Consider the following 25,565-nt stretch of genomic DNA (forward strand, 5'->3'; position numbering starts at 1 on the left):
ACATTTCTTAGTGAATATACTTTTGATGTTACTTCATTTTGTATTTGTTTCTGAAGTACTTTGGCTTTGGTACTAGAATATGCCTATTTACAGTTAGCAAAGCACCCAGAGAAGCGTTAGGTGTTGGAACGGTGCAAATATGACTAAGAACATGAATCTCCTCTTTCTCTTTCTTCTCTGTCCCCTGTGGTTGGCCGCAGGGTGTTTCCATGGAAACCTAGGGCTCCCCTGGTAAAGAAATTATGCCAAGAGTCCAAGGGAGAACTCTGGGAAGATGCCTTAGGAGAGAGGATGCAGTCCCTGAGTATTTGGCTAGGTGGAAAGTGAGGAATGCTGATTCCAGAACCAGGAAAGGTGTGAGCAGCAGTGAGAACCATGGTCTGTCACTTTCTTAGCACCTTCTGGGAGTTACGCATTGTGCCAGCTATTTATCTATACCTGTTGCAGCATTCTCTAAAATAAAAGTAAATGTTTTTTTAATCCTTGTTTTCCAGCGAAAGCAACTGAAACTTATAAAGGGCTAGTGACTTGCTTTAGGTCTTATAGCTAATAGGAGTTAGAGCCAAGGTTTAAACAGAGGTCTAGTGCCACAGCCAGTGCATGTGTCCTGCCCCACTTTATTGTCTTTGCAGAGATGTGGACACGGAAAAATGCAAGACAAGTTCATGGGACATGAGCAAACTAGTCTGGCTGGGATTAAGTCAACTGGCATGAGGGAAATGATTGGAGAACTAGGCTGAAATTAGATTGTAGAGAGCCTTAAATAGTAGACCTTGGAACTTGAATCCTAATAAGTACCAATTAGGGACTTACCGGGAAAAGAGACCATGCTAGGTATTTCAAACTAATTTAATACAGGAAATCAGTAATATAGGAGTTGGAAGGCTGAAGGAGTAAAAAAGGAATAGGTAACCAATATATTAGTAATCATAGACAATAGCCTAAAGCCCTGTATTAGTCATCTATTGCTGTGGAACAAATTATCCCCAAATTAATGTTTTAAAACAGTACATATTTATTATTTCACAGCTTCTGTAAGTCAGGAATCCCAGCATGGCTTAACCAGATTCTCTATGTCATGATCTCTAATGAGATGGTATCAGCCAGGGTTAGGGGATCATCTGAAAGTTTGATTGGGGAGGTGTCCACCTCTAAGATCATGTGGGTGTTGGCAGGATTGAATTTCTTGAGGACTGTTTTGAACTGAAGGCCTCAGTACCTTGCTAGCTGTTAGCTGGGGGCTCCCTTCAGTTCTTAGCCATGTGGGTCTCTCCACTATGCGAGCTTGCTTTATCTAAGCCAGTAGGAGAGTGTACTAGCAGGATGGAAGTCAGAACCCTTTGTAACCTAATCATGGAAGTGACAGCCCTGCAATGTCACCATATTTTCTTAGAAGCAAATTAAGAGGACGAAGGGATCGCATAAGGCCGTAAATACCAAGAGGTGGGTATCACTGGGGACTGTCTTAGAGGCTGCCTTCCACCCTCCCCTAGGGCTGGGGTAACAAAGCAAGAGAAGCAGAATGATCAAAACCGTGGGAGCCTGCAGGAGGGGTCCCTGCACAGCCAGTACTTAGATCACTGAAGGAGGCACTGCGCATCTATGCTGGGACCTCTCAGGAGGTGTGGCTGCACCTGTGCTGTGCATGCTGAGGAAAGCTGGAGACTGGAGTCATGGGTGTCTTCTGCTGCTGGAGAAATACTAGCTGGAGCAAGAAGCTGAAGAGATTTCCTTCTGCCTTTCAATCTACAATCCTTGTTCTCCATTGAGGAACTCTAACAGGAAGCCAATTGGCGTGTGAGTTTAGGAATTGTCCTTACAGGTTTCCCAAGCCCACGGTATAGGCTGAGAGACAATCATTAAGAAATGGTCAGAGGGCCATTGGAGGTACTCTGGGCTTGCACTGACCTGAGTCCTGTTCTCTTTCTGTCTGCTCATAACTGAGACCCATTTTTTTCCTTCAGAGTCAAATTTCTCTTGGAATTATCTCCAAATCTACAGGGAGGTGACCTGCATGTGACCTAACTGCACTCATATTCCTCCCCATAAGAGTTCAGAGATGAGGGACTAAGGGAGAAAAAAGAAAACTGCCCATGCTTTTGAGGACAGCTCATTAACATAACTGTTAGACCCTAGGAGATACGGGGAAGAGGGTACCGTCATGTTTGCAGATACAAATGTGGAGTGTCTTCTTTTTACAAAACAGTGTGTCAGCACATCAAAATAAAAAACATGGCCAGGCACGGTGGCTCACGCCTGTAATCCCAGCACTTACGGAGGCCAAGGCGGGCAGCTCACTTGAGGTCAAGAGTTCGAGACCAGCCTGGCCAACATGGTGAAATCCTGTCTCTACTAAAAATACAAAAATTAGCCAGGCTTGGTGGTGGGCACCTGTAATCCCACATACTCGGGAGGCTGAGGCAGGAGAATTGCTTGAACCTGGGAGGCAGAAGTTGCAGCGAGCCAACATCGCACCACTGCACTCCAGCCTGGACGACAGAGTGAGACTTCTCTAAATAAATAAACAAATAAAACATACGTGGCTTTTGTTTCAGCACCCTTACTCCTCAGGATCTATATACCAGAATGATGTATGTGTAACAATATTTAATTCAACATTGTTCACAGTGGTAGAAATCTAGAAGGCCTATGTATTGAAAGCTGTGGTGAATAGTGAATTAGAGCATAAGAAGATGACATGGAAGGACCACCAGATCTCATTTGTGTGAGAATAGCAAGGTGCAGAAAACTCATCATCTCTTGGTATCTGCAGGGCCTTGGTTCTAGGCGACCTGCCTCAGATACCCAAATCTGCAGATGCTCAAGTCCCCATATAGTAGGGTGTAGTCTGTGCATATAACTTATGCACATCCTCCCATATACAGATACTCCTCAACTTACTGTGGGTTTACACCCCACTAAGCCCATTGTTAAGTTGAAAACATTGTAAGTCAAAAGTGCATTTAATGCTGGCAACGCAGCTGACAGTCCCTGACTTACAATGGGTCCACTTAATGTATGATTTTTCGACTTTATGATGGTGTGGAAGCAATGCGCATTCAGTAGAAACCATAATCCCATCAAAGTCTTAAGGAGCTTCTTGACTTACCATGGGGCTACCTCCTAATAAACCCATCATACAATTGAAAACTTGGTAAGTTGAATCATGGTAAATCAGGGACCTTCTGTGCTTTAAATCATCTCTAGATTACTTATAATACCTCATACAATGGAAATGCTATGCACATAGTTGTTATGCTATGTTGATTTTTACATATATTTATTATTATTTATTTTTCCAAATATTTTTTATCTGCACGCAGTTGGTTGAATCTGAGGATATGGTATCGGGATACAGAGGGCCGGCTGACTGTACATGTGATACAATTACACTGTTGTTAAACAGTCACAGTCTCTGTCTAGATAGACACACACACACACCCAGACATAAACATGGAAAGTATTGATGGGTGTATACAAGCTTATTAAGATATGTATTCCCTGGGATGAGGTAAAGTATGGGATGGGGTAGGGCAAGGCTTACATGTATAAAAAAGGCAGGGCCAGGAAAAAACAAATGACGACACTTAAATAGCATGTATGTCCCAGCACTTTGGGAGGCCGAGGCAGGCGGATCATAAGGTCAGGAGATCGAGACCATCCTGGCTAACAGTGAAACCCTGTCTCTACTAAAAAAGACACAAATATTAGCCGGGCGTGGTGGTGGGTGCCTGTAGTCCCAGCTACTCGGGAGGCTGAGGCAGGAGAATGGTGTGAACCCTGGAGGCAGAGCTTGCAGTGAGCCGAGATCGCGCCACTGCATTCCAGCCTGGGCAACAGAGCGAGACTCCGTCTCAAAAAAAAAAAAAAAAAAAAAATAGCATGTATGATATAATACTTGTCATGGATGGAAAATAATGTAATATATCTTTCAGTTTTTATTGAAATATAACATTTTATAGGAATAAGTTCAAAAATAGTATATATGATTATCATGTATGGAAAATAATGTATATATATCATTAAGCTTTTTATTGAAATATAAAACTTTATAGAAGTAAGTTCAAAAATCTTATGTATATAATTCAATGAATTTTTACAACATGAACACACGTATAAAGAAAAACTTTGGTCTGGGCACAGTGGCTCATGCCTATAATCCCAGCACTTTGGGAGACCAAGGCGGGTGGATCGTGAGATCAGGAATTCGAAACCAGCCTAGCCAACATGGTGAAACCCCGTCTCTACTAAAAATGCAAAAATTAGCTAGGCATGGTGGCGCACGCCTGTAATTCCAGCTACTTGGGAGGATGAGGCAGGATAATTGCTTGAACCCGGGAGGCAGAGGTTGCAGTGAGCCGAGATAGCGCCACTGCACTCCAGCCTGGGCCACAGGGCAAGACTCCCTCTCAAAAAAAAAAAAAAAAAGCTTTAAAGAAGTAGACTTTTAACGTAGGAGTCAGATATAGGACTGTTTCAGAGGGAAAGAAAATAAACTGGAAAGGAAGCAGAGGGAAGAGGAAGACCTCTCTGAGAGATCCAGATGTGCCTGCTAAATGCTCCCCTTAGGAACGTGGGGGAGTGGGAGAGGGATATAGGGGAGGAGGGTTGGGCCCCAGGAGTGGAGGGCTTCCCTAGTGGCAGGCATGGGTCTTATCAGAGCCTGCTATGGAGACTGAGCTGACAGAGGTTAGGGAGTAAAAAGAAATTAGAGTGAAAAGAGGATGGAGTATGGACTTGAAAGGTTGGAGGGAAAACATGAAGGTACACACTGGAGACATCAAGGAAAGAGATCTCTGTAAAAGCTACAGAGAAACAAGGCTGGAAAAAGGGAAAGAGATGTCAATGAAAGCAGGAGAAATTTCTGTTGCATGTGCAGTGAGCCTGGTAAAGTGAGGAGGGGTGAGAAGTCTCTAGAGCTGACTCTTTTAGAAGAGAAGAGGTGGTCCTATGGGCAGTGCTTCCTGGCATGGGCCTGGGCACAGGACCTGAACTACTTGCAGGTCCCAAGAAGGGCCATGTTCCCTCTTACCTGCAGGCCTTTGTATGTAAACACCTTCCCTCAGATTCATGTGTTTGTTTAGTTTGTTTTGTTTGTTTTGAGACGGAGTCTTGCATTGTCGCCCAGGCTGGAGTGCAGTGGCACAATCTCAACTGACTGCAACCTCTGCCTCCCAGGTTCCAGCGATTCTTCTGCCTCAGCCTCCCAAGTAGCTGGGATTACAGGCACGTGACACCACACCTAGCTAATTTTTTGTATTTTTAGTAGAGATGGGGTTTCACCATGTTAACCAGGCTGGTCTTGAACTCCTGACCTTGTGATCTGCCCACCTCGGCCTCCCAAAGTGCTGGGATTCAGGCGTGAGCCACAGCGCCCAGCCTCAGATATCATCTTTATGTCAAAGCTTCAACATCACTTCCTCCAGGAAGTCTTTTCTGTCTCTCCTAGAGTGGGGTGAGGCACCCTCTGGTTTGCTCCGCCAACTCCCATTCTTCTCCTATCACGGCTCCCATCAGGCTATATTTTAAATGCTTGTTTACCTGTTTCTCCCACTAACCTATAAAATATACGCTGGGCGAGCCCTGCCTGGCCTCCATGTGGTGGAAGAACAAGTTGGACGCTTGAAGATAACCAGTGGGAAAGCTGGGAGGAACCGGGGCGTGCTTTGGCGCCCTTTCCTATCTGGTTGCTGTTAAGACTTTGATGAGAGATAGTGATTGGAGGGATGCAACCAGCCTTGGTCACTTGGTGCCTCTCCTCCTCATGATTTGGGATGTGGTGGCAGAGGAGTAGGCAATGGTGGCAAATGGCATGCTCAGCACAGGGTTGCCTTTATCCTGGCATGGGGTAGGGGATGGCATCAGTGCAGGAGCGATGCCTTGTAAAGGGATACCCTCTCCGGGTACTGCAGATGCAGCTTTGGAGGGCCCAAGACAGCCCTGACCTGGACAGGCAGAGTGCAGAGGCCGCCCTGAGGCTCGGGTGTAGGTGCCCCCGAAGGCTGGTGGTTGTTAAACCCTAGCAGGCAGCCTGGGAGTCGGTGCCTCTCTCAGAAGTGCTCTTGCCTGCCTCCCTGATGGGTGATGAGCTCTTACTTCTGGCACTTTGGCTTGGAAGTGACCTTTCACAAAGCTTACAAGGCCTGGGGTTTGAAGCCTTTCTGTTCTAAAAATAGCCTTGGTTGTTTTTATGTGCTATTTCATGTTTTGTCTCAGGTGGTCCTTATAACCCTACAAGGTAGGTGATGATTCCGTAGTTCATAGTTAAAGATAGTGAACTGAAAACATTAGCTAACTTTCCCCAGATCTCCCTGTTAGTAAATGGCAAGGGTCAGGATTGGAATTCAGCTCTTCCTGGGATCAGAGCTTATGCTCTTAACCCCTATGATACTCCTTGGCTCAGGGTTCCCAGAAGGCAATTCAGGGGTTGCCAGTTAGTGTCAGGAGGAAGAGTGGGGCTAGTCGTGGTGGCTCACGCCTGTAATCTCAGCACTTTGGGAGGCCAAGGTGGGTGAATCACTTGAGGTCAGGAGTTCAAAGCCAGCTTGGCCAATGTGGTGAAACCCTGTTTGTACTAAAAATACAAAAATTAGCCAGGCTTGGCGGTGCATGCCTGTAATCCCAGCTACTTGGGAGGCTAAGGTAGAAAAATCAAATCCAGGAGGGTGGAGGTTGCAGTGAGCCAAGATCATGCCACAGCACTCCAACCTGGGTGACAGAGTAAGTGAGACTCCATCTCAAAAAAAGAAGGAAGAGTGGTCAGAGGTGAAGTGTAGCAGGGATTATGCCAGGGGCTCCTTCCTACCTGTGACTTCTGCAGACACCTCACTTTGCACAGTAGTAGTCCTGTAGATTTGGGATCTGACTGGGGACTGTTTGCTCACTGTGTTATTACTTACAGTGCTTAGTAATGTTTTTGAGTTGAGTTTTCTTATTGAAGCAGAATGTGTCTTCAGAGATGCTTTTATTCTAATTTTTTAAAATTTAAATTTAGCTTTGTTTTCTTTGCATTGTTCTCCTGAGTAAAAGAATGATCTCTAAACTCAAACATCAGTGTATCAGGGACCTGTTGTATTATAGAAATCCAGTTTAAAAGTAAGACTTTTAAAGTGAAAAACAACATTTTGTGTGGAAATAAGCATCCTTTAATGTATCTGTTTGGATGGACTTCAGAATTTCGGAGGCAAGGATTAGATACCTTTTGCTATATTTCTAACAAGCTGTTCCTCACACTTTCTCCTCCCTATTCCCCTCAATTTTTTCAGATCACACACCCAGCTGGCTGCATGTCTCAGTTTATAAAGTTCTTTGGAGAACAGATCCTCATCCTCTGGAAATTTGCCTTACTTCGAAAGCGCATTTTGATATTTTCTCCCCCGCCTGTGGGCGTGGTGTGCTATAGAGGTAACCAGAAGCCAGAGTGAGGGGTGCTGCTTAAATCCCTGGAGCAGAAACTGCTTGAGTCTTTCTGTCACTGATCAAGTTTGGAAGAGTTTGGGCCACTTCAAGGGGATGGGGTTTTAAGCCCAGGAGTGACCTGATTGGCTGTGAACGCTGGTGACAATGTAGAAGATGGGTTGGAGGACACATCAGTGGCCTGGCCAAAGATTAGGGTCTGGATTAAAGCAGAGAAGATGCATTCTAGATGTATTTTAGAGAAACTAGACCAAACTTGTCAGATTGGATTGTAAAGGTTCTGATGTGTGTGAGGCTACAATGGAAGAGTCTAGGATAACAAGGATGGTGGGGCCACCAGATGGGGGACTGAGGAGCAGCCGGGGGCTGGCTTGAAAAGGTTAGTGTGGGATGTGATGAGGGTGTGCTGCCTTGACACCTTCACAGCAGGGGTGTCTGCCCACCCTGCATAGCTGGGTCAGGACCTGTGGGCATTTGAGCTGGAGATAAAGATTTGAGGGAGATAGATTATTTCTGCACTCATATCTGAGAGGGACAGCATTACCTGGGGAAAGTACAAGTGTGGAGGGGTGTTCCAGACACAGGAGGTGGACCAGAAAGGTGGAAGGACAGAAAGTACTGGCGAGGGACAGGCAGAAGGGGGAACCAGAAGACACAAGGGTTATAGAGGCCGGAGTTCTGGCAAGGTCCAATTCTAAGCAACACCAGCTAGACAGAGACTGAGAAATGTTTATTGGGTTTGGGAAGCATGTTGCTGACGTCACCTTGAGGGATCAGTTTCTCCTGTGGGACCTAAAGAGGCTTGCTACCTTCAGTCTCCTCAGAATGCCAGGACCACCTGGCTCCTGAGGCACCAGATAGCCTAGAGCAGAGGTGTTGAGCTGCAGGCTCCAAGGGAGGAAGGGGGTGGAGGGGCAGACTCTCCCCGCTCACCTCCTCTGTCCCCACAGTGTACTGCTGCTGCTGCTTGGCCAACGTTTCACTGCCTGGCATCGGGGGCACCATTCCTGAGTCCAAGCCTTTCTTCTACGTGAACGTGGCCGACATCGAGAGCCTGGAGGTAGAGGTGTCCTATGTGGCCTGTGAGTACGGGGCCTTCCCCTCATCTTGCCCTCAGGTCCCAGCCCTGCTCCTCCCAGACACGGGGCTCCTGGGCGCCTTGCTTCCCAGTGGGGTCGGGTGGGTTCCCACCTCTCTAACCCCGGGTTCCACAGGCACCACAGAGAAGATATTTGAGGAGAAGCGGGAGCTGTATGATGTCTACGTGGATAACCAGAATGTGAAGACACACCACGACCACCTGCAGCCGCTGCTGAAGATCAACAGCGCTGACAGGGAGAAGTACCGCCGGCTCAATGAGCAGAGGTAGCGGCAGCCAAGGGAACAACCAGGGGCTCCACCCTCCTCAGGGCAGCTCCAGCGTGGGGGTCTCTGCAAAACCTGTCTTCTGCCCCTTCCCTTGACACATTTCTGCCAGTCTCCCTGCTGCCTGGGATGGAGATGGAAACGAAGGGAAGCCCTGCAGTGGAAGAGGCCAGGCTCTCTGTATGCTGCCCTGATAGGAGGGGAGTAGATCCACGGTGCTGGTTTCTTTCTTCTCATGGACTTTGGAACCCGTGGACATTACCTTAGCTGCCAGATGCTCTCCACGTGACCTTTAGATGTACCTGTGTGTGCGGCTTAGAAGCACCTTGACTGAGCACCTTCATTGTGTTGGTCGCTGTATTAGAAGCTTGCTTATATGTATCTGATGTCATTCTCAATAATCAGGTGATCCTATGAAATAATGGGGTGATCATTCTCAATAATCAGGTGATCCTATGAAATAATGTTATCATCATCCCCCACTGATAGACAACTAGGAAAGATTGTTACTTGCCTAAGATGACCAGGGGCAGAACTGGCCCTGGACCCCAGGGATTTTGAGTCCAAACCCTGTTGATCCCTTTCCTGGCTGGTGCTGCTTCCTGGGAGCTGGTGGCCCATTGAAGATGCCTGACTGAGGCCTCACCTGTGACTGGGGTCCTGGCACCTGCACCAGAGTCTCATGGTTATCTCCTTCCCAACAGGCAGATGCTGTTGTACTCCCAGGAAGTAGAAGAAGACTACAACCCTTGTGAAGAGGACCTCTTCGTGCTGTGAGTCCTGGGGCCATAGGCGTGGGGTCTCCCTGAGGATCCCTTCAGCACTAACTGAGGGACCTGCATCCCTCCCATGTCACTCACTGCAGACCAGGGATGCCCTTCATTGCTGCCAAGGGCACTTAGAGCCAGGCTCCTTACAGAGGCAAACCTGAGCCCTGAAATGCCATTGGGGGAACTTCTTTCCAGAGGACTTACGGAAAGAAGCAGGGCCCTTAAGAGAAAACAGGAGTCTTAAGTGTTTCTTTTCTTGTTGGGCTTTTACATCAAGGATGTCCACTGCATAGAAGTTGTTTGTCCCTCAGGATTCAGGGACTTCTCATTTCCATTGCCTCCTTTGAATAGAGTAGTTCCTTGCACTGAGTATTATGGGATAATCTGAAATTTTAATTCTTGAATCAAATGAAATCTCTTTGCCCCGTAGGTGTAGGAACCAGGGCCTTTCCACCTCACAGCACTGATTGCATTCCTAGACAGCTGGGTGAAGTAGCCTTCTGTGGTGTGAACTGAATTCTCCCAGCTTCCTGTTTGGTCTTCCAGGGGTGAGGTTGTGGTTTGATGTTGAAAACTTAATGTGGGCATTTCTACAAAGGTGCAGCACCGTGATTCTAATAGTGGACTTCCTAAAACCTACATCCTGTTTCGGTGGAAAGTATCTGAGACTTGAGCACAGCCACTGTCTCATCCAGTATGACCTGTGCCACTGTGTCTGAAATTCCTGAGCACCCAGGGCCACTTCAGGCACCGGACACTTTGCAGACCTGAGAGCTATATGGGGCTGGAGTGTCTAGTCTAACTAGACAGTGAGCACTGTCCTGAACAGGGCTTGTTTGTTCATAAAGCACTCTAAAGCAGTGACTTTTAAATCTTGATCTGTGCATCTCACTCCTCCCAAAGAGTCATCAAGGGAGAGCAAACACCCAAGGGTAATGTTGGCTCATGTTCATTTTGTTGTTGTTGTTGAATTTTTGCTTCCTCCTATGACTAAGCAGAAAGAGAAAAGCAGTGTGTGGGGGGCTCTTCTCAGGCTGTGTTTAAACCCCGGTCACTTCCCTCAACAGGAAAATGGATTTTGACAGGCCATCTTGTTTAGAGATTTCCCTAATCACACCATAATTAATGCCAAATGGTTTCTTTGCTAACTTTAATAGCACTTGAATAATTGTTTAACTTTTACTCTTTTCTTGTTTTAAGATACCTGCGAATCCACTGAAAAGTACATTAAACAACAGTATAGTTTTGGTTCCCCATATGTGGATTATCTAGTGAGTTTTTTTTACCCCTTCCTTTCCTGTGTCTTGTCTTCTAAATGCAGATTTTTCCTAGAACAAAACAACCGGATATTTCAGACTTTGTTGGAGGTGTCTGCCAGTCAAGATAAAACTCTGACAGCAGAGCATGCCCGGGGCATGGGCCTAGACCCCCAAGGAGACCGGAGCTTTCTCCTGGACCTGCTGGAGGCCTATGGCATTGATGTCATGCTAGTCATCGACAACCCCTGTTGCCCGTAGGAGGAGCCAACAGGACCGGGAGCCGCTTCATGTGGGATGTCAGCAGCCTGGAGTTCACCCCAGGACCCCAGAGGGCCTCATTTTTTATTAAGTTGACACGAAGGAATACTGTTTATACTTTCCAACAAACATAATTTTTGCAATTTCCTTTCTGCCCTTTTCCCTAGAGATAAGGTGAGATCGCCTTGGTTTAGTGTCCTGCCATGTTAGGATATTGAAATCCGCCACTTTCTCCCAGAGCTGCTGGTCCTTTGGGCTTGGTCATAGGAGTTGTATCACTAGGAGTGGGCTGAGCTCTGGAAATATTGGGATGGACTGTTCAGAAAGTTTGTGCGGTCTTTGTCCCTTGATGTATTTGAGAATAAGACAACCATCTGTTCCCTGTGGCCTTAAGATGTTCATCTGCCTAAAGGCAGAAACTAGACCGGATGATCTTTTAAAGTTTTTAGTAGCTCTAGGAGTCTTGGGATCAAATCCCTTTTCTTGTTCATTGGGGCAACTTTATGTCTTCTCTGTTTACTTGAGTAGGGACCACAAAGAAGGAAAAAAGGATGTTTCTGACACCAAATGTGAGCTTATCTTATGGTCAGAATGACAGAAGTTGCTTATCAGTGAGCTTAAAACTAAAATTGTAGATTGAAGCCTTGAAACCTTCCTCAAAGTAACTTCATGGTGGCCATGCAATGTAATGTTCCTCTTTCTCCAAACCCCTCCTCTTGGGATGAATTGGTGAACTGTTAAGGGCCAGTGCTGGCCTTGGAGCTTGCAAGCAAATTAATTTTCCAATTTAGTCTCTTAAGGGTTCAATATGCTCTTGGAGTAAGGGGTATTTTTAAAGGCTGAAGTTTGGGCTACTGGAGGATAGAGCAGTTGAAGTTCGAACAGGATGGAGAAGTCACTCTAAGTCTCTTCATCTGGACACGAGTTCTCTGGAGGCATTAGCAGCAGCAACTCTGGATCAACACAGATTTACTGGATTCCGAAATCTAGCAAGGATCTGAGCTGGTTAACTCAGAGGGTGAAGCATGATGCTAACAAGACCGCTCATCATTTTGGACCCCTCACAAACACACTTCTCTTTAGCAGAGGTGACATTCCTTAGGCTAAATCATTGGATCCAGGGACATAACAGATTTGCTGAGAGAAAACGTGGCAGTGCCTTCACCCAGGACAGTGGTCAGGAAGCCCCGAGCATCACTGATGGATTTATTCATTCTCTTCTGAAGTGCTCTGCTCTAGGCTGGGTCCCATTTTCACCTGCCTGTCCTCTGATTGGCTTTTGCAGGAGGGCAGCTTACGTGTTTGTCAACCAGTTAGAAAGCCAGTTCCTGTGGGTTGAGTTTAGGCCTTCTTGGCCATTATTGAGAATTTTGACTTGGGATACTGGGTTGCTGGTGACAAATAATGTCTTCCTCTTCCCCCTTCCCGCCTGGCTCGATTATGGGAATAGCCGTCAGTGCATCTATGTCTGTGACCAAGACCCAGCCAGACTAACGTACACAGCAGAGAGAAATAAGATTCAAATGGTGGGTCACACATCTCATCTCAAGATAAGGTTCTTAGGGTTCACTGCTTTATTCAAAAGTATTTTCACTGTAGCTCCTTCATATGGAATATCAAAACTGAAGAAATTCACACGTGGACATGCAAACAGACATTGATTAATCAAGGTAACATCTTTATGTAAATATATAAATAAGTTTGGGCATTGAAATGTAAACTGTACAGCTAATACACTTCTCCTCTGCAGTACTGGTTGCTGTCATTTCAGTAATGTGGATGTTTACAAAAGAAAAAACATCTGTGTTTCGAGGTTGAAGACTCACCTTTTTTTCTCCTTTACACACAACCTCTCCTCTTGCCTCTCAAGGGTTGAGGCATCCTTTCTAACTTAAGGCTAATGGTTACTTTTCGTGGTATCCTGAGGTTCAGGGTGTTTTAAGCTGGGCGTAGGTGGTTAGAGGCAGGAGCAGGAGTGAAAGGAAAGGTCTGATTCTCCTAGAGGACACAGGAAGACCTTTTTCTGGAATTACGGAATCTGCCAGGAGGAGCTGTTTTAGGCATTTCTGCTCCGAGCCTTCTATATGCAAACACTCTGCGGGTTTAACTGCAAGCTCAGAAGTGCTGGTGTAAACGTAGCAGGGTGAGAATGAAGTTCCTGTATTTTCCTTTGAATGGTGAGTCAGGGCTTCTGGGTTCCCTTAACTTTGTGCTTTTCTTGGTACCTTTCTGTCTCAGTCCACCCTCCCGCTCATGCAGAGGGCCAGGGTATGGGTGGCCACAAAGGAGAATGTGCCAGTGAGGCAGTGAAATATTTTCTGAGAAACCATCTGCTTTTGTTTAGAAGAAAGTGCTGAACATCATTCACAGACTTCTAGGTCTGTAAGCTCTTTAGGGGTGGGCATTATGATTACCATTGGCCTCCTGGAGGAGGGTTGGAAACTTGTGGTGTGATATCTTCTGCCACTATCTCCTGCTGGGCCTCAGCCCTCGCCTGCCTGAGCAGGCCTAGTTCTCCTGTGACGCTTTCAGCCTGATCTCATGCCATACTGTGAAACGAAACATGCCAGTTTAGAAATAATTGCTGACCTGAGACGCTGGCTGGGCTGCCCTGTTGTTCCTGAGTAAGTCAGAAGAAATTCCAGGTGGGAGGAGAATTCAGGTTTGGGGCTTGTTGGTGTCCATGTAAAATATGACAAAGGCCTGTTCAAGGGGGTGTTTTCAATTCTGTGGGCTCAGCAGATACTACTACTCAGCCTTTGGGAAAATGTCCAGTTGACTCCTGGCTTAGGACTCTCCACAAGGAGTTCCAAATGGTAGGGCTTATCCCCTACCAGAATAAAAGTATGGCCCAAATTATGTGTTTAGAATGTGCTTGGGCTTTAAACATGAAACATTCCCTATGCCTGGTAGAGACAATTCCAGTGTCAGTGTCCCACCTGGGACCTTTACAGTCCTCAGTAAATTATGATTGCAATGAATTAGAAGGCTTTTGTCTTCCATATCCATCATCCATTATAGCATCTGTGCCTCCATCTGATTAGGGGGAGGGAAGCTGAAATCATTGATGTATCAATAGAAGTAGTTTAGTTTAGGAACTTGCATCTATAACTTACCTTGTTTTCTTCCACTTTAAAGTCAAGACAGGAAAGTTAAGCTAGCACACAGGTGCACATGCTTCCAGATGCCACATGTGAACATTTGTTGATCATGTAACTACCGATGATACTTTAGCTAGAAGATAAATTAAATCTTGGCTAAATCATTGTTTTTCATTCTGGTGGCTATAAGGATGAATTTGCTCTCAGTCTTGATACATTGAAAGCCCTTCAAACACAATAAAAGATGAAATCACTCACCTTTAAACTGAGGCCTTCAGGGAAGCTTTTGTAAAGGGCAGTAATGAATTAGGCTTTCAGTTGTAGGACATCAACCCTCTGAGAAGAGGCAGAGACCCGAGGGACCATTTATTTCCCTTTGAAACTGCACAGCCCGGGGAATGGATGGAGATGCTTTCTCTAGTCCCTGTATAGGTCATCCTTGCAGAGGTAGAGGAGGAGTGGGCAGGTGGATGAATAAAACAGGATAATGCTCAGCTTGGCAGTGAACTTGCCTTAGTGTGATGACAGTTCTAACATGGGCAAGAAAATTAGATTGGGGACCAATATGCCAGGCATAGGTTTTTATCTCCCTAATAGATCCCAAGCTAGTGGGCTCGGATTCTGCCAAATGGCCATCCCTCCTGTCTTCTCCCCTGTACCTTGTAGTTATACGGAGGTGAGAATCCTGCTGACCCCAGTCCCGTCCCCCCTCATTTCAGGAAAACCCTTTTCTGATTCAGGTAGGGGGAGAGGAGGAGTTAAGGGCTCCGTTTACTCCCAAGTCATGGATTTTTAATATTCCATTTTTATTACTAATATACCTCTGTTCCTAGAAGCTACTGGAGTCTTGAGTGTTGTGGGAAAAGGCTAACTGTGAATTAAGTTAATGTTTTTCTTATAAGAAATGGAAGTTTATTTTTTTATTGATATTACTATGTGATGAACTGAGTATGCATATACTGAAATGGAAGGAAATTTTAAAACTATTATTCTAGAAGAAATGGGCAGTTTTGTAATCTGGTGGTGGCTGAGACCCCATAGAAGTTTTACTTTGTAAATAATTTGGAGAGTGAATAAGGAGATTGTGCTATGAAATCTTGACATGCTCTTTAGGAGGTAGACTTGACAGTCCTAGGAAGGTTGACATAAAAATACCAACCTTAAGTAAAGCTCTAGTACAAAAAAGGGTAAATGTCATCATTCTTATTTTTAGGCCTCTTGAGAGAGGTGGGAGTGGGAGGTAGTGTTATAACTGGCACTTTAATTCGTTTTTGGAACTAGAATTTAGGGGCAGTTGGATGAAATTGCAAATTTTGAAGGGGAATAAGAATTTTCTAGTGCTCTATAAAGAAATGATGGAGAAAAAAGCCTTGCTTTCATCTTTTTAGAATTTATTCTTGATTTTTAGCATACTGTGGGGCTTTTAGAGCTAATATGATCTAAATTCAGAAAATTTAATTTTCATAGCAGGCCAGGTGTGAATTACTTATGTTTGCTGTAGAATGCTTATTTAGACTAATAAATTTACTTGGCTGTCTAAGGCCAGTCAGAGAATGTGGGGATGAGGCAGGATGTTTTAAATTAGCCAGAGATGATCCACAAAGTGAACAGTCCACGCAGAGGTCATTGAGTTGGATGGTTGCAAATATATTGACATTAGAGTGAAAACTCCTTCCTTTGGGTAAACTAAAGAAAGATACAGTATGTTGAAAAATTTTAAGATGGTGTTATACAAAAAAAAAAATTTGGGTCTAACGTGTCCATGAAGGCTGTCAAGTGAAGAATGGTGGAGATTCTTGGCGTTTGAGCAGCCAACCTGGATGAGTGACTTCAGGGACAGAGAGCAGAGGAAAGCAAAATGAATTTCCTTTATTTACCCAAAGCTTGTTGACTGAATTTTTGTATAGGTCTGGGAAAATAAGCCTAAACAAATAGTTGTAGCCTTAGAAAAACTGTTTTCTCATTTCTTTCTGAGTTAGAATCAGCATAGCCTCCCTGTCGCCTTAAATGTAAAAATCCTATTTTGATTAATACCCCAGCCTAAGAGTTATAGCAATACAAGAGACTGAATCTATTTTTGTTTCGGGTCTTTACCTCATATTATGAAATTAGTAAGACACTTCATAAATTTTGCCCTGAATACTGGTGTGCCCAGGTATGCCGTGCTCTCTGTTTCCAGTGGTGGTAATTTTAAGGCCTAAAGAAAGCTGGGGTTAATCCTGAAGCTAAGAGTAAATGTTTCTTGCATTGATTTTGTTCTGTGGTACAAATAACATCTATGAATATCATATCTGTATATATATGAACCAAGTTGTGTGCAGAGAGGTTGATATAACTATATTTACAGAAAATGATTTTTACAATTAAAGTTCACATTTTAACATGAACGTGTGTGCTGCAGTCCCTTCTCCAGTCCGAGAAAAGTGGTTTGTGGTAGGAAGGAATGGTGGCCCACCCCATGAGCAGAGCCCATGGGGGCTGAACCTGACTTCACTCACAGTGACGATGGAGGAGACTGGGGAGCTGCTACCTGTCCTGGAAGCCACGGTCTGGACAGACTTTCTCCAGGTAATGGGAAACAAAGTTGGGAATAACTATGCCACCCAGAAGAGACAGGGCTGTGTACCCTTAATTACATCAGGAAACTTCTGGAATCCCACAGAGACCACCACCCTTTTACTTTACAAACTCTCTTATCAAAGTTCAGTTTAAAATTTTGTGTGTGTGTATATATATATAATGTTTGGTGTATGTATATTCTAAACTTTTGTTTCATTTTTAACCTTTTGGGGAGTTAGAGTATATATTTAGAACCAGTATAGGGTACGTTGCTATCACTGACTCTGTAAATCAAATGGCCTGGATTCAAAGCCAGGTTCCTATTTTCTGAGCTATGTAACCATATATTATTACAGGCTGAGTATCCCTTATTTGAAATGCTTGGGACTTAGAAGTATTTTCAGATTTCAGATGTTTTAGGATTTTAGAATCTTTGCATTATAAATCCAAACCCCAAAATGTTCCACTGGGCACTTCCTTTAAGCATCATGGTGGCAGTCAAAAAGTTTTGGATTTTGGAGGATTTCAGATTTCACCTTTTCAGATTAGGGATGCTCAACCTGTACCTACTTCCTAGGGTGGTTGTGAGAACCGATGCATCAGTTACATATGTGAAGCACTGGCACTTAGGAAATATAACTGCATCCAAATACGTGCAAAGCAGCTGTGAGGGAAAGGAAAAAAGCTTTATCAACTTTATCTTAAACTCTATCTTACAGAAAGCAACTATGGTATTTTTTTTTTTTTTTTTTTTTTTTTTTTGAGATGGAGTCTTGCTCTGTCACTCAGGCTGGAGTGCAGTGGTGTGATCCGGCTCACTGCAACCTCTGCCTCCCGGGTTCAAGTGATTCTCCTGCCTCAGCCTCCAGAGTAGCTGGGACTATAGGCGGCTGCCACCACACCCAGCTAATTTTTGCATTTTTAGTAGAGATGGGATTTCACCATGTTGGCGAGGCTGGTCTCGAACTCCTGACCTCAGGTGATCCACCCGCCTTGGCCTCCTAAAGTGCTGGGATTAATCTTTGCATCTGAGTGAAATTAATCTGTCAAAAAGTTTGTACTAAATGGAATCACCTGGGAAGGGTGGCCGACTTCCCGATGCAGATTCCTGGGCTCCATCCCCAAATTGGGTTATTAGGTTCTCCTCTAGATAGCTCAGCATTCCAGCTTTGGCTGACAAGCCTCACTCAGGTCACTCTCTTTTAGTTGCACTGTTAAATGTCTTCCATGCAGGCTTTATAGGGAAGGACAAGGCAAAGAACAAAGCAGTCAACAATAAGGAAGCCAGGCCCTCACAGGAAAGAGCCTGAATCAAGGAAACAAGGCATATTTATATTTAAAACTGAATAAGATTCTAAAGTGGCTTCCATACCCTTCCTTAATTATATGTACCATTATGATTAGAACCATAAAATGAACACACACACACACACACACACACTGGTAGCCTATCAATTAGAGAAGAAAGCCAGATTCTGCACTGGTCCTTGAAACTGTTACAGAACCATGATATGCTAAACGCTCTCGGCTCAGGTGACAACTTTTATTTTCATATACCACAGTATCCTTCCTTCTTACCTGTGGGTGGTATGGGATGAGTGATCTTTATGCTGATGTTTGGAACCATCTGTTATGTTTTTGCTAAAAGCAGAACTTTTACCACCCTAAAGAATACAGTGTGAAATAAGAAAGCCTTCCTTTTTGTGATCTTCATTCATGGACTTTTCATAGCTATTCTATAATCTACTAAAGCATTGGTCTCTCTCCTATCTATCTCCATGGGATGTGGGGGCATGGTGTATGTCCTCTATCTTAAAAGGGATCTGCCTGAGAGTGAGCCTGCAGCTAAGGCCTGCCAGCTCTGCTTCCTCCCCTTCCCCCTCACAATCCTCCCTCATTGATCTTCCTGTGGTGCACTGCCCCCTAGAGTGTGAGAACCTCAGGGGCACTGAACAAAGGAAAATGTCTGCGGTAGTAAAAATGGTGCTAATGACTGGCTGGCAAAGCCCTGGCAAATCAGGTGGATTTTAGTTCTCTGCTTTCAACAGACTAAAGGAGAATCTAATCAAGTTGTTAGTTGACAGATCATCATTAATAATTCTTGATGATAGAGCACTGTGATCTTTGTCGAAATTCCAAAGGAATTCCAAGAACGGTACAACATTGCTAACAATTCTGTTCCACAGATTTTATGTGCTTACATCTATAAAGAAATGAAACAAGGACTACAGCTGAGGTTTAACCCCATCTCAGCTGTAAACCACATTCATGTATTCTTGGATAAATGAACTAATTAGGATCAAGAACATTCTAATGAAACAACTTTTAATCATCAAAGAATTATATTAATACCGTTTTCATTATATACCAATAATTATGATAACATTTAATTATGATAACATTTGTTCTGGACTGAGATAAAGCAAGAACTAAAAAAACTTATTTCCATTTATATTTTTTGTTGACAAGATAATGGGGTGAATGATTAAAAGATGGCAGGCATAATAGATTACATTCTGATAGGATTCTTGGCTGAAAAGTAGTATAGAAATACAGAAGGAGAAAAGCCAATTTGAAATGTTCAACTACTAAAGAACTAGCTCATTTATTTTTATAAATGAATGAAGGGTGTCAAATTGTTATGATATTTAAATTGTACTGGATATGTTTAAAATAGTGATGTAACAGTTTTTATTTTAGAATACCAATATTTACACGACACCAGCAAATACATACTTTGTCAACTATTTAACTTCCCATGAAAAATTTTAGATGTCAGCTTAGATGGATGAGGGGATACATGATTTTTCAAAATACTTCTGGGGGGCACGTGAGCAGAATACTTTGTGGACCACTGCTTTAAAACACTTTCTCCAAGTACGGTTGAGGGACAACCTACAGAATCACCTGGGAAGGGTTGCTGACTTTTTAAAAATGCATATTCCTGGACCCCATTCCCAAATTGGGTTATTAGGTTTGGGGTGGACCCCAAATAAATCAATTTTCAGCATGTACCCCAGGTGGCTCTCATGCAAACCATTTAGGAAGCACTACTTAAAAAAATAAAAACTAGCAATTTACAGTATTGTAGCCATGGCTGGAGAGGGAAACAACCTCGCCTACATTTCTGGACTGAGGATAGAAATGAAATAAAAGCTAAACAGGAGCCGGAGCTCACAAAACAGCAGCACCCGTGAAGGAGCCTAGAAATAGGAAAAGGTCGCCAGGGAAGGAATGTACTTTCCTGGAATTCCTAGCACGGTCAAAGAACAGAAATGGAGGGGCGCAGGCAGGCTCAGCCCACTGTGGGCTCTCCACCGTGGTTGCACTTTGGAAGAAAACAGAAGAAAGTCCTTTTCCATCTTGAGCCAGCCTGAGGAAAGTCCGTGTTTAGGAGCGCCGACCATCACACCGAAATAAAACATGCACTAATGGAAGCTGATCGCAAAGCAGGTGACAGAGCACACTTTGGGAAGCACTGTTGGAGTGGGGGCAGAGGGGTACTTGCCATGAAAATGCCCTGGGGACCCTCTGACGACACTGTTGGGATGGTTGAGGCACCTGTTCTTTTGGTCCCACCGGTGGCCTAAAGTGTGGTCTCAGAGCGCTTGTCTTCTGCTGCTCACTGGGTGGGGCTTGCGAGCATCTGTTCTCTCTTCCTAGGATCACAGAAGAACTGCAGCTTCCTGGGGAGCAGTTTCACCTCCACAGGCATCGCTTCATACTCCTCACTGTCAATGCTAAAAGAGCCCCCTGCTCCCTGGGGAGAAGAGAATATTCAGAACAGCTCAAACCCACATCAGTGGCCTACTGGCGTTGGGGTCTCACAACAGCACCAGAACAAGTTCATTACGGAAAACAACATCCTCTCTTGAGGAGTTCCCCTGACGTTCTTTTACAAAAAACATTCAGTGCCTACTCTATGATGGCACAGTGCTGGTTCTAGAGACATCCTAATTCTACCATCCATGAAAAAGGATTTCTTTTCTTTTTTTAGCCCCATCTCCTCCCAGAGTATTCTGGGATTTGAACAACATGGTTATAATTTTGAAATATGTATTAAAAGGCAAGGGTCCTGCAACGTCTTTAAGGAACTCATAAACATAGTCCTTCTATATTATGCTAATCCTTCTCAAATAAAAATAGAGAAAGACAGCTAATTCTCTTATGACAAGCTATTATATCTGCTGGATCATTTTCATTATTCTCTAAGACTTGCTTAGCTTGATATACCTAAGGTATACGAACATTAATATCATTACAGAGTTTATGAAACCCTTCCATAACTCATGCATTTAATTCAATATTTATATCGAAACTGTGATGCCAGTCACTATGGAGATACCTTCTCTTTACCTATAGTCTTGTCTGAATACAGTAATATAATGGCCACATGTCTTCAAAGGCTATCTGAAGAGCCTCCTTTTTTCCGTGTTGCCAGTTGAATAACCTCCCAATTCCAGATTCTATTTCCATTTTTTTCACACTTAATATGGGTTGTTCTAAGCATGGCATTTCATAATACAGAACAATTCAGTGTTGAACTGAAAACTGCTTCCAGATCCTTTATATAAAATGTTAAAGTAAAAGCAACTGTTAACATTTGCCAGCTAGACAATTCTCTGTCTTAATGTAGTCACCTTCTGCGTTATTTACGTATGGAAAAATAAAAGGAGACCTAAAAACCACTTTAGGGAAGAACCTTGGCTTGAAAACGATGGGAGTCTTCAAGAGTCCAACTCTAAATCCATGACTCCGAAGGGGATTCTGCCATCCTTTTCAGCTCCCCACTAATATGACCCAGAGCCTGGCAAAATGCTTGGCACACAATACGTGCCTAAGTGTGTGGGGTAGCTAACAGAGAGGAAGGATGGGACACAGCAGAGGGGCAGGCCGACGACGAACGAATCAAATGCTGTGGGTCTACCGACCCCTTCCCCACTCACCTCGGGGACAAGCAAGGTGCACCGGCTGGCTTGGAGACACTCCGTGCCCTCGGCGTGCAGCTTGGGGTTTCTCACCTTTCGACTTCTGTGGGCACAGGAAAAAGCAAGCTTAAGACCAGTGATGGCAACTGCATTAGGTGGCAACAATGTAGCAACTTCTTTCCCCCTTTTTATGAGGTTACATAAGTAGACAGATGGTCTATTAAGCCATAGAGTTCTGTAAATAATTTTTCCACAGTGATTCTTTCTTAGCATTGTGATACATTCTAGACTGAATGTAGAGAACTGTGCATGAAGTTATGACTTTCTCCGAAATGCTCTTAATTTGATTTAAAAATTGATTTAAAAATAATCATTCCACATGTAACTAATTCTTAGATTGTTAGTCTCAAATTTAAAAATTAGAATGAAATTCAATTCTTTAGGAAAAGTACTAAACTTCTGGCATTGGGTACTTCTTGTGATTTATTACTTGAAGGAGAAAATATTTTTACTTTAATGTAGATATTTTTATGTATATGAACAACTAGTCTTAGAAGTTCTCTGATAACCCTTCCTATCTGTGGGTCCCACTCCTGTGGATTCAAGCAACCGAGGATAGAAAATACCTATTTTTGCAACTGTACTGAATATGTACAGACTCTTATCCCCTAGAGAATACAGTACAGCAACTATCCACATAGCATTTACATTGTATTGGGTATTATAAGTAATCTAGAGATGATTTAATGTACATAGGGAGGATGTGCATACGTCTATGCAAATACCATGCCACTATATAGAAGGGACTTGAGAATCTGGATTTTGGTATCTGAGGGAGGTCCTGGAACCAATCCCCCAAGGATACTGTGGGATGACTCTATTTATAACACAGTCTATTTGGCATACAATATCTACCTTGACTAAGTGACTATGGAGTAAAATTTCCAGCGCATATTCAGACACACACTCCACCTCATGCAGATATGTCCTTTAGGCAGTGGAAATACAGTAAAAGCTAATCCAGGTAAACTAGTCCATTATTTATCATTCATTAACAACAGTAATTCTACGAAATGGTATCAGAGTTTTCTAATGCAACTTCACAGTGTTCTCTTCAGATGTCCAGAGGAAACAGACATTCCTTGATTTCACTTCCTGTAGAGAACAGAAGGACACTGTGGCTGCCACTGGTGCTAACAGTGCAGAACATAGTGGCTTCGCCTAACCTTAGCAATAGAATTGGGGTCTCTATTTCTGGATCCCTGTATCATAAAGGAAATTTGAATATTGCTGGTCTCGCTGGCCAAACTGTCAATGAAGATTGTGTGATTTCTGGACATTCTGTAGAAGGAACAGGATTTTCCCTTTTCCTATAGATACAGCAAGAAAATCAAAGGCTGCAGAATCAGCTATTCAGTCTCTGAAGAATTTATGCCAAAGGCAAGAACAACAAACTTATGTGCCTGTGTAGATAATGAAGTAGCCATGGAGACCAGGCCGCTGCAACAGAAATGTGTGATCCCTAAGTGGGCACGAGAGGGAGCTCTGAGACAAAGCACAGAAAAGCAGAGCTGAGCAAATTACCAGTTGGCATGGGAACACACCAGCTCCTCAGATGCTCTGAAGGAGGATTGATTTATAGTGTTCTTAACCAATACAATTCTGGCAGAGGTAGGACTTAACAAATCACAGGACTTGGAAGGGTATTCTGTGTTGGAAAGGGAAAAAGGCCTGGGAAATGCCCAAAGTACTCAATACCTTTTCCAGTTTTCCATGAAGGCCCTGGGAATAGGAGGACATGGTGAACTGACATAAACAGTAATGGATACTGTGAAGTGCTTCACAATATAAAAAGACTTGACACACATTCTCTTACTCAAGGTTGAACGCCGGTCCTGAGATCGGCAGAGACGATTGTGTTATTTCATTCTGTAGACGGGGAAAGGATTCAGATGCTAAATGATCCGAGTCATGACGTCGGGTAAGTGGCAGAATCAAAATTTGCATTCAGCTCTTTGACCCTGAAACCAAAGTTCTTGACGCTGTGTCATGCTCCATTGAATTCTTTGGTTTCAATTGAAAAACAAAGACTGCTCTTACATTCTGATCCCCACAAAATGAACAGTGACAGCCAGCACAGGAGAGGGGCACTATACATGTCAGCCCCTAGGAAAGAACGAACATCGAAATTCCCAAACAAGACAAGGCTTTGGCTGGATCTCTGTCTTAGACTTCATGGGGCACTGTGAATAGTAAAATCTGAGAAAACCACAAGCCTCATTTCTTACGAACCCCAGTCCACTTACCCTATAGTTATAAAGTCTCCTTTGCTGATGGTGTCAGGTTCAATGCAGATATTCAGAAAATCTTCTTTGCTCTAAAAAGGTTAAGAACACTAACGTCATTACTCTTAAAATTTGGCTAATGCAGCCTGTTGTCATCCTCAGCTTTGATAGTTCATAGTTTGAAGCTATGTACAGATAGGGGACTCTACTTGTAGTGATTTAATTCTGAACCTATTCTCAGTCTTTTTCTTTTTTTCCACTAAGAGCTTTACTGAGGTATAATTTACAGAAAATTCATCTCCATTGCTTGGCTTTTTTTTACTACATAAGCAAACAGAAAACTCAGAGTGGGAGGTTCTGGACATTCTGTCACTCACTAGTAATTATTAACTGTTGTAGTCTCTAGGATTACTTCCCTTGCAGGCCAAGCTTTCAGCCCATCCCAGCAATCTCAGTGTTCACTGTACATCAGCTTCACATCACAGCATGGAATCAGCTGCTTGGTGTGGAGAGCCCAGGTGCCTGTGCTGCTTTAAATGCTCTACATACAAATTTGATATGCAACCAGAGTTGAAAAACAGCAATCCTTCTGGCTTCATTTCAATAGGATCACTCTGGCTGCCGTGTTGAGAATTAAGACAGGAGTAGTACTGGAGAGGGAGACAGTGGGCTAGGAATTAATATTATAGATAAATGTGTAAGAATGGCCCAGGGTTCAGGAGCTCCCAGGAGCAATGATCTGCTCTGACAATAAGACACTGAGAGATGGGGCTGGGGGGAGAGTTAGAGAGGAGAAGGAAGAATGGGTTAAAGCAGTGACGAGACAGGAGGACAACCACCAGTCACCAGGCCCAGCATACAAGGGGAGGAAAAGAAAGAAAACACAGCTACTGCTTAAAGGCTGTGGGAAAGGCAGAGCCCAGGGGAGAGCCACGCTTCAGCTAGAACAGGGTCAGGAAACATTTTCGGTAAAGAGCCAGAGAGTGAACACTGAAGCCTTGCAGACCATGAGGTCTCTCTCAGCTATTCAACCCAGCCATGGTGGCTGAAAGCAGCCAGAGACTGCACTCAAATGAATTAGCGTGCTTGTGTTCCAGTAAAATTTGACTTACAGACACTGAAATTTGAAGACAATTTCCACACGTAACAGAAAAATACTCTTGATTTTTTTCAATGATTTAAAAATGTAAAAAATATTGTTAGCTTCAAGGCTGTATAAATACAGGCAGCAGGATATTCGGGCCTGTGGGCTGTCCTTTGCTGACCCCTGTTCTAAAGCTTTGTTCTGGAAGCACAATTAAGTTACCTATAAAGAAACTGTGGTTCTTTGGAGGTGAGCCTTTAGCTTTGTTTTTTTTTTGTTTTGTTTTGTTTTTTGTTTTTGAGACGGAGTCTCGCTCTGTCCCCAGGCTGGAGTGCAGTGGTCAGATCTCAGCTCACTGCAACCTCCGCCTCCCAGGTTCACGCCATTCTCCTGCCTCAGCCTCCCGAGTAGCTGGGGCTATAGGCGCCCGCCACCTCGCCCGGCTAGTATTTTGTATTTTTTAGTAGAGACGGGGTTTCACCGTGTTAGCCAGGATAGTCTCGATCTCCTGACCCAGTGATCCGTCCGTCTCGGCCTCCC

General features: G+C 43.9%; 2 protein-coding genes across 4 annotated transcripts in view; one reads left to right on the forward strand and one right to left on the reverse strand.

The window, feature by feature from the left end:
* DENND11 (DENN domain containing 11) overlaps positions 1–20,899 on the forward strand; it is a 47,765-nt gene extending 26,866 nt beyond the window's left edge. Inside the window, exons 5-11 of one of the 2 annotated variants that reach the window (XR_747622.2) lie at positions 7,266–7,404; positions 8,367–8,498; positions 8,631–8,781; positions 9,486–9,554; positions 10,873–12,738; positions 16,571–16,737; positions 20,392–20,899. Coding sequence is in view for 1 of the 2 variants with exons in the window: in XM_010359818.2 (XP_010358120.2) it covers positions 7,266–7,404; positions 8,367–8,498; positions 8,631–8,781; positions 9,486–9,554; positions 10,873–11,068 (687 nt within the window). In the remaining variant the exon portion in view is untranslated. The other variant, XM_010359818.2, reaches the window with a different exon arrangement.
* The window catches only part of AGK (acylglycerol kinase), a 103,264-nt gene continuing 95,743 nt past the window's right edge, over positions 18,045–25,565 (reverse strand). The window contains exons 14-16 of one of the 2 annotated variants that reach the window (XM_010359816.2): positions 23,963–24,033; positions 21,675–21,759; positions 18,045–20,488 (exon numbers count right to left, since the gene is read on the reverse strand). In XM_010359816.2, coding sequence (XP_010358118.1) covers positions 20,351–20,488; positions 21,675–21,759; positions 23,963–24,033 — 294 coding nt within the window. In that variant the 3' untranslated portion in view covers positions 18,045–20,350. The remainder of the gene's footprint in view (positions 20,489–21,674; positions 21,760–23,962; positions 24,034–25,565) is intronic. The other variant, XM_010359817.2, reaches the window with a different exon arrangement.

The sequence above is a fragment of the Rhinopithecus roxellana genome, chromosome 6 (assembly GCF_007565055.1).
Source record: "Rhinopithecus roxellana isolate Shanxi Qingling chromosome 6, ASM756505v1, whole genome shotgun sequence".
Classification (NCBI taxonomy): Eukaryota; Metazoa; Chordata; class Mammalia; order Primates; family Cercopithecidae; genus Rhinopithecus; species Rhinopithecus roxellana.